General features: G+C 44.3%; 1 protein-coding gene across 1 annotated transcript in view; it reads left to right on the plus strand.

The window, feature by feature from the left end:
* ARHGAP31 (Rho GTPase activating protein 31) overlaps window positions 1–13,646 on the plus strand; it is a 94,405-nt gene that overhangs the window by 42,752 nt on the left and 38,007 nt on the right. Inside the window, exons 5-6 of the mRNA XM_084845451.1 lie at window positions 3,842–3,944; window positions 4,783–4,927. Of these exons, the coding sequence (XP_084701577.1) occupies window positions 3,842–3,944; window positions 4,783–4,927 (248 nt within the window). The remainder of the gene's footprint in view (window positions 1–3,841; window positions 3,945–4,782; window positions 4,928–13,646) is intronic.

Below are 13,646 nucleotides of genomic sequence, written 5' to 3' on the forward strand. Positions count from 1 at the left end.
CTGTTGATGGAAGGGCTGTGCTCATGAAAAGTGCCTTGGCCCAATTTTGGGGGAGTCTCCTCCCCCCTATACCACAGCTCACATGTTTCAGCAGGGCCCCCTGGCCCTCGGTGTAGCGTTTCCAGGGGGCTTCAGGGGCTGCTGTGGGGAGGAGGTAGTGGGGAGGTCTGCTTCTGCCAGCCCAGTTGCACAAACCCCAGATATTGGTAAGCTGGACTTCCATTGCAGGTGAGCTCAGGTTAGTTACTTCCTGAATCGGACCCCCAAATTCTTGAAGGGAATTTGGATGCTTCATTGGCATTCCAGCTTACAACAGCAGAACATGGCAGTGTTCACCATCCATATTGCTTGTTTCTAGCATCTGGTAGTCAACAGAACTATTTGCAATTTAGCACATCTGTTTGGTTTACACTATACAGTGAATGGTAAAAGGGAAAATGCAAGGAAGACTCTGAAAGGAAACTCAAGGAAACAATTTGTGGATTCCACCTGCCCCTTACCCTGTTCTTTCTCTCTGAAGGGTGAATGAAAGTAACTCTCTTCATTGTGATTGTGGGAGGTTCATTTACCCTGCTTAAGAGTGCTGTTGACCTAAGTTGCTTTTTAAGAAAATAGGTGTTCTGCAAAAGTGAAGATAAAAAAAATTCAGTATTAAATGAAATCCTGCTTCCTATTGTGAACGTGCACCCTGTGGAATATAGTCAAATAAGAGAAAGATGACTTCTAACTATGTCAGATTTGTGACCGTTCTTTTCCTTTTTTGAGAGCCAAATTACTCAGAAGAGAGTTTTATGGACAGCAGAAGACTGTTGCATGTCGATCCTATCACTGTACAGAATATATTTTACAGGATTGTAAGCTCTCAATCTGTAACTGTTTTATCTTCACTGGAGCTGACCTACCTCATTTGTTTCATTCAAGCCAGAAATAGGAAGCTCACATTTTATTCTAAGCTTGCAGTTTACCAGAATCATGATTTGCTCAGAGGGTTTTCATTTGAGACATGTTCATTCAGCACATCCAAGACTTGCAAACCAAACGAACAACCTGCTCTAGTTCCTTGCCTGTCCATGCCACAGATGTGGGAAATCATGGCTTTTAGCTGGATAGTATAAGCCACATGTGGGAGAAGCAGCAACATGGGTACAAAACCTCTCACCACATCATGCCACATCCCATATTTGCAGTTGTTTGCAAAAACATGAACCTTGAATGGGAGAAGCTACCTATGAGAACATGCACAAAAAGCCTCCATGGAGGTAGTCCTGCAAGGCAGAATCTGTAAATGTTGCTAAAATCCTCTGAATCTCAGCCTTTACTTTTCAGAACATAATGTTTCTAGCCTCTACAAGATGGCAGAGACAATCTGGATAATTGTCAATGTCTTTGTTAATGTGAAATTTCACGTGCATAGCTGTATAAGTTGTCTGGAACAATTTAGCTGACAACATTTTGCACAACTGCACTACTTGCTCTAATTTTTATTTAATTGGGGTGGTATTAAATAAGTCTGACATACTTATCCAATGAAGTATATATGATATGGGCATATGTGCTTGGATGTAGGTTTTCCCTGATAAGGTGACTTGTACGAGTAGCTTGGCACTTGTACAAGTCTGTTTCAAAATATGTTCACACTTTATAGATTTGGGCATTCAAACACAATGAATATTAAGAATGAATATGACATGAGTGTTACAGGCCCCTACTGGATAGTACTGGTGGCATGAATTACTGGTAAAAGATACTGCAATTCTTCCTTCCTGCACAATACCCACACTTCAATCTACATTCCTTTTTAAGGATATTAAAAGAAGGGCATATTTTCACATAAATGTGAGATAACTTGCAATTTAATAACTAAACACTACTACTGATTCTTACAGAAAAAGTAATCTTTCACATTTTTCCAAAATATATAGAAACCTAGAATATAGAATATTTGCAATACAGCGAAAACATAAAAACCAAAATATCTTCAAATGTGAACAAGGTCAAACCCCATCATATTGTGGAAAGCCCAGATTTAAAGGCTGTATCGACATAGATTTAATCTGGTTACAGTTCATTTCAATTTTCCATAGCTGTAGTACATACAGGGCCGGCCCTCCCATTAGGCAGGTGGCGGCAACCATCTGAAGCTGGAGGACTGCGGGGGGGGGGGGCGGCAAAGCAGTGGCAGCCCAGTGCCCATTCCTCCTGAGCCTCTCAGCCATTCCCCCACTGTTGGAGGACAGAGCTGTGCATACCACATGGCCTGTCCTGTACCTTCTAAACTAGCCTGCTGCTCTCAGGTGTGGTGGAGAAAGGCTAGTCCAGTTGGCTTCTGTATGTGGAATGGGAAGGGTGCCATCTTGTCCTTTTCCTCAGGCAGCAAAATGGAGTACTTATTGCTAGAAAAATGCCACAGTGATTTCACCTGAAAAGCAAAGTACATGTGGGTGTTCAAGATAAGTATTGCCTTGTAGGATCAGGCCAAGCTCTATTTAGCAGTCTGTCTCCACAGATGCCAAGAAGATGCCTCTAGGGAACTCATCAGGAGGCCATGGTGACAGCATGGCCTCTCTTCCTTATTCTCAGCATGTATTTAGAGCAGAGCCAGTTCCAGGTTTTGAGGGTCCTTGGGCAAGACACCCTCAATGGGCTCCGTTCCTCAAGGACTCTGCCTTCTCACCTCCATTGTGCCCAGCTGCTATTGTTCCTCATCCTCTTTCTCATCAATACCACCACTTGCTTGCTTGAGAGGCAGAGAGGCAGCAAGCAAGTAGGCAGTGGCATCTACTGCTGCTCCTTCTCACCACCATCGTTGTCCGGGCCAGAGCAAGAGGCAGGTGAGCAAGCAGGCTGCTATGGTGAAGAGGAGGAGCAAGTCCAGGGGGCTCTTGTCACTGGGCCCCTGCTTGGAAATGGACCCTTGGCAGGAGCAACCCTGGACTTTGGCTTGTTTGCCCGGAAGCTTGATTTTCCCTGGTTTAAGTTACTTACATAAATAGAAATGTGTGCAAATTACAGGAGCAATTTGAGTAAATTACGCAATTTGCAGCCAAAATGTATGTAGCTTATGCAATTTGCATCTGCAATTTGTGCACATTTCTATTTACTTTTTTTTTTTGTTTTAATCAGAAAAAGTTCCCAGATTTTAGGAAAAGCCCTGTGGCTCAGCCCACAAATGTGAGCCACGTTGGGTGCATACTGGGAGTCCATCAAGGCCAAAAAGGGTGGACAACCACAGCGATGGACAACCCTACATATAAGTTGGAAGTAAAAGCCATCTTAAAGTTTCTTTTTTCATTTTGCACTTGTAGAAGGGTGCTGCTGATGTATCTATGTTGCCTTCCCTGCCAATAAATTTGGAGGATGGGGATTGCCATCTTTATTTATTTAATGTATTTTTTAATCACTCCTCCACTCTGAGTGCTTGAGGCGACTTACAATAAGGCTATAAAAGGAATAAAATACAACCATTAAAAAAACTAAAAACAAAACAGATAAAATGCATACATTACAACAAAACAGGGATGCCCTCTAAAATCAAGGAGCACATTCATCACTGAAAGCTCAGCAGAACTGTATGTATAGTTTTTAGATCAGCCATCTAAAGGCCAGTAACAAGGCAGCCACCCTAACTTCCCTGGGGAGGAAATTCCACAAGCAATTAACTAGCTAAGTTGATTAATACCAACGATGTAGATTAATACTTGCATCACTCCTTTGTATTCTCTGTTCATCATCCTTTGCCCATTCTAAGGATAATAATATTGTTGTGTAAAGGCAATTGAATCTGAGGTCCCCCAGGAAAGATCTCCTCCATTTTGCTTAATTCTCCCTTTCCTTCTGTTAGTTCCCCCAGTGCTGAAGAGCTGTGCAGAGTTCATAGAGACTCACGGAATTGTGGACGGCATCTACCGGCTTTCTGGAGTGACATCCAACATTCAAAAACTGAGGTGAGGCGAATAAAAAACCCAGATGCAAGAGAGGTGTGATGTTGAGGATGGTTTGTGAAAGAACAGCCTGTGAACAAACTCTGCTTTGCAGATGGACTCTAGATCATAGTCAGAACACATGTTTTTAGGAATCATCGCAGAAATCCTATGCTTCTAAAGCTCATTTGTTTGTTTTTTTGAGAATATAATCAGTTCCACTCCCCTCCCCGGTGTATATGCCTCAGGCGATGACAGTAAGTCTTGGCTTCATGCTCCTTCCCCAACATAGAACAGTGAGTGTAAACCAAGACCTGTGCACATATATTACAAGTTAAGCCCCATTTCTGCATTTTGCCTGCTGCAGGAAAAGCGGTGAATGGGTTGTGGGGATGACACCGACTTCCATATGAATATACACACTTCCTTCCTCTCTAAACATTTTACACCGTGCTTATGTGGGAAGGTGCGCAAGTTGAAAGGCTCACTCCTGTGAACCACCGTGTGCACAATGAGGGCTTCTGTGAACCAGCCCTATCAGAACATTGCAAAATTATGTCCACTAGCTCGACTGTGGCTTATAATAGATCATCTTCATGCAAATGGCAGTTAAAACATGCAAATTATGTGAAACAAGAATATGCAGAATCCATACAGCCCTCAAGGTTATGATAGGTTTCCATGGTGATCTTTGGTGCTGAACAGGTTCCCCATCACTGAGGTAATACATTATCAGATCTTTGCCACCCAATCAGTACCCTTTTTCTTTTTTTACCTTGCCTTTGTCTGTGACAGAAATTGAGGCACGGATTGTTTCCATCTCATTCTGTTCATTAACCCCACCATGCCTCTGTTGTTTCAGGCAAGAGTTTGGCTCAGACCAATGCCCAGACCTGACAAGGGAAGTTTACCTTCAGGACATTCACTGTGTGGGGTCACTCTGCAAGTTATACTTCAGGGAGTTACCCAACCCCCTCCTCACATATGAACTTTACAAGAAATTCACGGTGAGATGTTTCCCTCTTTGTTTCCTGCCTGGCTAGGGCTGTTACAGTTTTGGACTCACTCCATTAATGTGTGTGTGTGTGTGTGTGTGTGTGTAAAAGAAAAAGATAGCAGGAGACTGGTGGAATGGGGTGCATGTGGAAAGAACCATTCATCATTTTTGTCATTTCCTTGTCTGCTCACCTTTCTTCTTCATTCTTGGTTCTTTCTGCATTTCATTCCTTGCTTATTTCCAGGCCTTAATCTGAATCAGGCTTAAGCCCTGGAACTCATTATCCGTTATTAACCTCAAAACATGTGAGATAATAATAAAGTAAGGAATGCCTTTGTGTATGTGCAGAGTGCTTTCCTCTCATCACTGTCTAGCTTCAACTAGCTTTCCTAGACAGACAGCATAACTTTCTGGCAGACATAAGCCCTTCTTGCTTTACAAGTTAGGCAGTGCTTATTTCTATATTTCACCTCACCCTGTCCCTGTGGATTGGCCATAGCTCAGTGGTAGACCACTTGCTTTGTATGCATAAAGTTCCAGTTTCAGTCCCTGACTTCATTCTCTGTGGGGATGTCACAGTGAATGCTCCCATATGTGCCATGATCACAACTCAACATATCCTGAAAACCTCTGAGAAACAAGTAAAGGCAGGGGCCTCAGCCAGAGCCTCAAAATGTGTTGAATTGTCACACCAAAATCCCCCTTCCCCTTCTCATTATTGTTATTGTTATTGCTATTATTGTTATTATTTCAATTTATGAGTCACCCTGTAGCCGAAGTTCTCAGGGCAACCTACTCAATACAAGCAAAAGCAATACAACCAATGATAAAAACCCAATAATAAAACACATTAAAATATTACTTTAAAAGCAGCAACAAAAACCCAGCATTTAAAAGAAATAAATAACCAAACAGCTACAAACAGAGAAGATGATCTTAAAATGCAGCAGTACACATATTTCATCACACAATCACCAGGTAACAAGTGGTTGTGTGAAATGACTCTGTCTTCTTAACCCTTGTGGTGGGATTGGTGCTCTCAGGCAGCAGAATGCCAAGGTGAGTGCTGTTCCAGCTTGTGCTGATGCATTTGTCTTCCATGCCCCATATAAGAGCTGTGATGGTATACCTGGGCAAGGAAGAAGCACTCTCTCTAGTAATGCCAGGGCCACTCAGTTTATAGCATGGGAGTGATGGGACAACCTGGAAGCAGTGAGTCTACTGGACTTCAAGCTCTGCTACCGAAGGCCATGACTGGGCCAGACTAAGGGCAGAGGAGCCATATGATAGGCATACGTGTCATCCTCAGTCAAAGCAAGGAAGCTGATTGGAGCCCACTTGAATCCTTAGGCAAATCTCCTTTGTACGAAAGGAAAGACGGTGTTCCTTTCTGAGCACATGGCACAGGCATCCAGCCCAACCATCCACTTTCATGGTTTCTTTTTGCTGTGCTGCCATGCCCTTCTACTCCTGAGTTTCTTGTTCACAGATGTCTCTGTAACTCTGTGCTGCCTTTTTTTTTTACTTTCTAAACCAGAGGTGGGTAACACACAACCTGCAGGACACATACAGCCCCCTGGGGGAGTTTTGTGCCCCCCACTGGGTCCCCAGTCTTGGTGGCATGGCCTCCACCACTACTGTGCCACTGGATTCCCAGTGATTCTGCCTTGTTTCCTAATAGAATTGCTGGGAATGCAGTCACGTCACCATTTCTGGTTGCCGTGCAGCCACTTCCAGTTGTGGCTGCAGTGGATATGTGTGTGTGGCTCCGGAGGAGTCTGGTTGGGTCTAGTGCAGCCCCCCAAGTTGCCCGCCACTGTTGCCCGCCAACAATAGCTCAATAGTTCATGAGGCTTATTCGAGTTTGACTAAAGGTGTGCCTTGGGTGTGTAAACATTGAAGACTACTGGGAAATGGTAGCGAACTGAAAACTTTATAATAAAGGACTACCTGCAATTTAGTGTTATGAATGTTTAAAAGAATTATTTGAGTAATTGAAATGCCATAGAATAATGGGCAGAATGGATCAGTGCTATATCAAAGATTAAACCAACAAACATCAGACGTGTTGGCAACCGGAGTCTTCTTCAGTGAAAATCCAAGATACAAATTTCCATTTCCATTTTTAACCACGTTCCAAGCAGGACACGTGTGTAACTTCTCTTTTTTTACTTTCTTTTATCCTTCTTATACCAATGGATTCTTATTATCTTTTTATCAGCTGAGGCTTTTACTGTCACTTAATCCACTGCAAAGTGGGTGAAAGCAGCATATTTCTGTATTGTACTTACATCCCTCTCCCAGTTTATGCTGAACTTAATGAGTCAAGGTGCAGAGCAGTGGAAAATCAGGTTCAAAATTATCATGCCATGAATGCAGAGAGTGAGTGTAGGTGGAAACTGTCCAAGCAGAAATCTCCCAACAACTTTAATGTAATGACTTCATTCTGAAGCTGGGGGCATGGGGGGGGGGGATGAGTAGAGATTATGTATGTCTATAGCTCCAAAGTTGTGAGCAGGCTGGAAGAACCATAAGGACAGGACAAAAGTTCCATCACCAAAATTCATGCACTATTTTGGAATCTAAAATAGGGTTAACAGTAAGTATGCTAGAGGCAAGACATCAACAAAAGCTCAACAATAGAGGACTGTATGGTGTTCCGGCCAGAGCGCTAAGATTGGAATCTGATTTTCAGATGTCGTCTCAGCCAGGAATTTGCAGAGTAGAGTCCAAATAGGGTTCACTTTTGATGCTGTTTGCATGACTGCCACCCAAAGGATTCAAAAGGATCTCAGAGCTAAGGGCATAGTTAGAGCCCTGCTACTTCCTTCTATCCTCTACTTTGGAAAACTCTGGTCATTAAGCTCAAAGTTCTTTCTTGGCATGACTGACTACACAGTGCATCCACATTTCACATTATGAAGAATATTCCTCCCATAGGGTAAAGTCCATCATGCCACCTCCTTAGCGTACCCATGCCCTTTCTTGGGCACATCCACATATCACTACTGAATTGGCCAGAAGAGTGTGTCAGCCTGGGGTGTCTGACATGGTGCCTGCAGTCACTTCTCTTGACACCCCCCAAGTTCCCTGCCTCTATTGGTTTTTATTTATTTATTTATTTATTTAAAACCAAAATTAAGTGGGAGGCTGGCATGCTGCATAGTTAAGTGTTGCTCTCTGGCAACATCTTTCTTTGGGTTCAAAAGACTGGGGCAACTTATGGAGCAAGTTACTTTTCTTTTAGTCTCACCAGTTTGCCTTCTGGGAAATGAGTGTTCATGACTGTCAGCCATGCCCACTATGGCAGCCATTTTATGGATAGGAAAGCCCTCCATGGCAGCCATTTTGTGAGAGCACCCACAACACTACCTCAAAATTCCAAATGTGCCCCCTGACCTGAAATTGTTGGGGACTGACCCCTGGTGTAAGCTGTCTCATGCGCCATACCACTCTGGGCTCCATCTCATCTCACTCCTGCTGCTGTTCTGTTAACCAGGGTTTTAAAGGGTTTTATTGCAATATTGGTTTCCCAACATCATAATTTATTATTGACAATAGTGCCTAAAATATCCTAGGTGTTGAACAGAGATGAAAAACTGAAGCTCACAATTTCCCACCAGCTGGCCAGGGCTGCAGCCAGCTTCCCCTGAGTCTGCAGAGTTTGTTTTTACCTTACCTACCTACGTTGCTTGTCTGGCACATTCAGTCCCCAGATCTGTAAAATGGGATTAATTATAAGGACCTATCTCATTGTGCTCTTGTGAGAAGAATATGGATTGCTAAGCGCTAGAAATTATGAACAGTGTGGGCCATCTGTGGGAAGCAGAATGCACAACCTCTGTCAAATGTTATAATTACATTCCTAAGGCGCTCATTAGTGTAAGTATTTACAATCTTGCACTGTACAAATCACACAAGCTGTATACAGCAGCCTCATTATGACAGTTAATATTTAATACACCATAGATTTAATACACCCTATGTCCCAACACACTTCATAAGAGAGCTATTGAAAATACAGGTAATTATGCCAGTGTTTTCCTTTTTACGATGCTCATTAAATATTGGGTTGTACCCAAGGTTTCCCTAACTTAAGTCGCATTCATTCCAATGGGTCTACTTTAAGGAGGGCTAGTAGTAGATACAACCCAATGCATTTATTTACATTTCTGTTGTGATTTTTCTGCCTTTTGCTCCTTCTCATTTTAACAAACCTATTGGGTTTTGGGAATGAATGTATGAAAGAAAAAAAGTGTGTGTGTGTGTGTGGGGGGGGATTGATGCTATAAACAAAAGTTTATTCTTGCAAGCAACAGCCTGTTCCTGGGCAGTTTGTTCACTAACAGGAGGGGTTTGGTGCGTGCTTCAATTAAGCAAGCGTTGTCTTCATCCTTTTTATTTGTATTAGGCGGGGTGAATCATTGATCTGATTTCATATAAACAGAGTCCCCCACTAGTGTGTTGTAAAGAAAGTGCTAATGTGCTATGATAAATTAATTAGTAACTCAAAAGTATCTGCCCACAGCAGCGTGGAGGCAGATCATTCCAGAGTAGCTATATGAGTCACATATGATTGACCTCTAATCACCACTAGTGCAGAGAAGGAGCAGAATTACATGTCCTCAGAAGTGACTGCCTTCTGAGTGTCTGCGTGAGTCACTGGGTTGAATCCAGATTTAGTTGTGAACAATGGAGCTGGCAGAAGTAGACTTCCTCCTTCCGACAGCACCCCTGCCCCGCCCCCCTCCAATGCTGCACAAAGGGTCAAGAGACCCTGCTGAATGGGATAGGCTGAGGTGCAGAGGGGAGGTGGGATCATTCAAAATTGTGTTGAGGCATCTTCTCAGCTGCAGTCAGGAAAGATGCCTCTGCCTGTTTGGGGGCGGGGCGGGGGGATCTCCCTGCACCACAGCCTACCCCATTCAGTAGGATCTCCCAATCCTCTGTGGTGCATTTTCAGAAGGGCTGAAGAGGCTGCCATGAGGTGGGGTGGGAAAGTCTACGTCCACCTGCCCAGCTGCATGCACCTAAATCTAGATCCATCCCATCAGTTTGAATATGCCTTATTCCTATCAGGAGACATGCCCAGAGAACAGCAAACATGATGTGTAAAATGTGTCTTCTATTTAACATGGAGGTTATTTTAAATGCAAGTAGTAGCATCCAGAGGGAGGGGTGAGGGCAGACTGATAATTATTGAGATCACAGCATGTATGGAGGGGGGAAATCCCTCCTCTGAAGATGAGAGGAAATGTGGAGGAAATCCCCCACTGGGGCCAGCGTGTGTGTGTGTAATTCTGCCGTTTCTCTGTGGAGGGACCATAGCTCAGTGGAAGACCATGCGTTTTTCAGGCGGAAGGTTCTAGTTTCAGTCCCTGGCTTCTCCAGGTATTAAAGGATAGGAGGTAGAAGGTGATAGGAAAGACCTCTGCTTGAGGAGACAATGCTGCCAGAGCAGACAAGACTGGGCTAGATAGACAAGTAGTCTGACTTGGTTTAAAGCAATTCCCTATGTTCCTATTTTGTTACACAACAAGTCTCTGAGTGCGAACTAAAGGGGGTTAGGAAAAAAGGAGTTTCAAAGGATATTCAAAAGAGTAAAAACAACAAAGAGTGATGTTGGTACTGCTCAGGTACTTCTCTACCCACCACTAGACATAGTGAGTCAATTGCCTCAGGCAACAGATGGTGGGAGGCAGCAGCAAGGGCTTGGAGGAGAGAGCTGTGGGCCACATGGCCTGTAGTGCACCCCCTAAACTAGTCTGCTGCTTTTGGTGTGGTGGAAGGCTGTCCCGTTGCCATTGTTGAAGAAAGAGTGAATTTCTAGTCCAGCTGACTTTTTCTACATGCAGTTGGAGGGGGCACCATCTTGGCCTTCATCTCAGGCAGCAAAATGTCTTGGGCCGGCCCTGGGGTTGCTTCTGTCTTATTTGTTTAGAATAGTCCAGTTCATTACAATCTCTGTGTGACAGCACTTGGTAGTATACAATAAGAGAAGTTTATGTACAAGAGAGTTGAAAACTTACAGTAAGCATTTTTTCCATAAAGTGCCTTACTCACCCAGGAGTTGTTAACACCTACATAACTCTTTTTTCTCATGCTTGCTCACAATTTTAGTTAATGGTCATCCCTTAAATTTAATCTCTAATCTGCGCTTGCCAGCGAGTTCCATCAAGTTTAGTGGGACTTCTTTCTGAACAAACCTGGTGAGGATGAGGCTGCCAGTTTCAGTGTGTTTGGATCGGGTGTGGAACGTTGCTGTAGGAAACAAATTGTATTATTAGTCTGTAAAGTGCCTAATGTTGTGATAGGCACTGCGCAAATTAAAAACAAAAATTAGTTCCTGCTAATGGCTTGCAATTAACAAAGCAAGTCACAGTTAATTTAATTACAAATTGAAATTGGTGTCTTGATTTACTTTTATATATTCAGTGTAACTTTGATATGTGACTTCATTTTTGATCTAGAAACCTATCGTGTTTCAGCTATCAGAAGTTTGGGAAATACTAGTATAAGGAACCCTCTTTTATCAGGGGTGGGAAACGTCTTTCAGCCCGAGGACCAAATTCAATTTCAGATAGGGATGTACGAAAGTTACTTATCGTTTCGCGGATCTGCTTCGCAGTGGGGGGGGGGAGGCGCTCCGTCCCTCCCCCCGGAATCCTTTATTTACGTAGGCTAAATATTTACGTAGGCTAAAACAGCAAATCAAAAAGGAATGCAAACAGCGCCCACTACGCTATTTGCGTTCCCCTTTATTTTCACCGTAATAGTCTACGTAAATATTTACGTAGACTAAGACGGCAGAAAATAAGGAATGCAAATGGCGGCGGCCGCCGCCGCCGCCATTTGCCTATGCGTTTTTTTTTTTTTAACTCAGACGTGATAGGCTACGTAAGTCTTTACGTAGCCTATCACGTCTATGTAAAAAAAAAAGAAAAAAAGTTGAGACTGCAAATGGCGGCGGCGGCAGCCAGTCGGAAGACCAGCTGCCGAAGCTGCCACCTGAACATCCGCCCCAGGTAAGTCTCGTCCCAGGGGGGATCCGTGGGGGGGGTGGCAGGCCGTTCCGCCACGGATTTCGGGGGGCCAAATGCCAGTGCATTCAGCCTCACTGAAATCCGTGGCGGAATTCTCCACCATCCCTAATTTCAGAGAAGCTCTCAGGAGCTTCTCTCCAGTGGTGCATGGGGGCAAAAGCCACAGGTAAAAGGAACTGGGCCAAAGCAAAATACCCCCCCCCCAAATGCCAGCATATTGTAGCTTAAAGCTCTTCCTGCCAGTAACTAAGCCTTAGGAGAGGCATTTCAACCTTTTAGAATGGGGGAAAAACTGGGAAATCACCAAATGATTGGTGGTCAGGAGGAAAGAGGTGGGGCGAGGGGGAGGGGGAGGGGAGGGGGCAGGGGAAGGATGTGTGGCCATCCTGGGATGCCAGGAAGGCTGGATTTGGCCCCCAGGCCTGAAGTTCCTCACCCTTATCTTATATCCTAGTTTAGGGATGGGCGAACTTACCATGGTCCGGTCACGCGCTGCTTGCTGGACCCCTACAGGCTGGCTGCCCCTACTTGCTGCATGTGGCGAGTCGCCAGGCGGTCCACAAGTACCTGGTTAGCAGCCACCCAATCCCTTGCTGAGCTGCCATTTTGTGTAAAAATGGTGGCTCAGCCTTTTTTGTATAGGCCAATTTTATGCAGAAAGTGGCTGTAAAGTGGACATTTACACAAGATCACAGGCATAAATGGCCATTTAAGACTGTAATCTTGTGTAAATGGTCGCTTTACAGCCACCATTTGCATAAAATCCGCCTTTACAAAAAAGTCCAAGCCTCCATTTTGTGGCTCGGCAAGGGATCAGGGATCCCTATGCTTGCCCAACTCAGCATGTGCCTAGTGAGGCAAACGCAGAGATCCATGGACTGGGATCCATGGACTGGCGTCCAGAGGGCCAAGCCAGCAATTTCTGACTGGGCCTCGAGCTCCAGCCAGACACCTGCAACATGCCTATCCTAATTAAAGTAACTTGCAACCTGGATTTTCTGAACCTTAAAAAAAAGTCTACTTTTGTGTTATTAAAAGGGGCACATGGGGGTATACAGTACAGCAAAAGGTAAACTCTGATGAGGCACACTTTAATTGCACATGCAGAAAGGCCCGTGTGATTTTCCTCTATGTATTTGTGTGACTTTCCTCTTCCATAAGAACACAACAAGAGCCCTGCCGGATCAGACCAATGGTCACTCTAGACCAGCCCCAGCATCCTGTTTTCCACACTGGCCAGCCAGGGGCTGGATCCAGGATCTCCCTTCCATTGATGGAAGGGCTCCATTCATGGAAGGTGCCTCTGCACAATTTGGGGAGGGGATCCCCTTGCATCCCGGCTCACCCCATTCAGTAGTGTCCCTTGACCCTTTGTGTAGCATTTTTGACATGCTGTAGGGGCTGTAGACGTCCGTTTCCACCAGCCCAGTTGCACATGCCTGGATCTAACCTCAGATGCATATGGGAAGCGGTGCATGAAAGCAGTTGCAATTCCCTTCCTGTGACATAAAATGTTGCATGCTTTTTAACATTATACTCTTTTTCGGAATATATCCCATAGACATGAAGCTAGATTGCATCATCTTTATCAGGGAGATAGATCCTTTGATGATGAGGGGCCCAGTTTGCATGGCAAAATGCAGCTCTGGATCCCTATCCAGATAATAGAACAGCCTTGAGTGTCAA

Source organism: Heloderma suspectum, chromosome 3 (genome assembly GCF_057233095.1).
Source record: "Heloderma suspectum isolate Gila_16-S chromosome 3, 16-S_ref, whole genome shotgun sequence".
Classification (NCBI taxonomy): Eukaryota; Metazoa; Chordata; class Lepidosauria; order Squamata; family Helodermatidae; genus Heloderma; species Heloderma suspectum.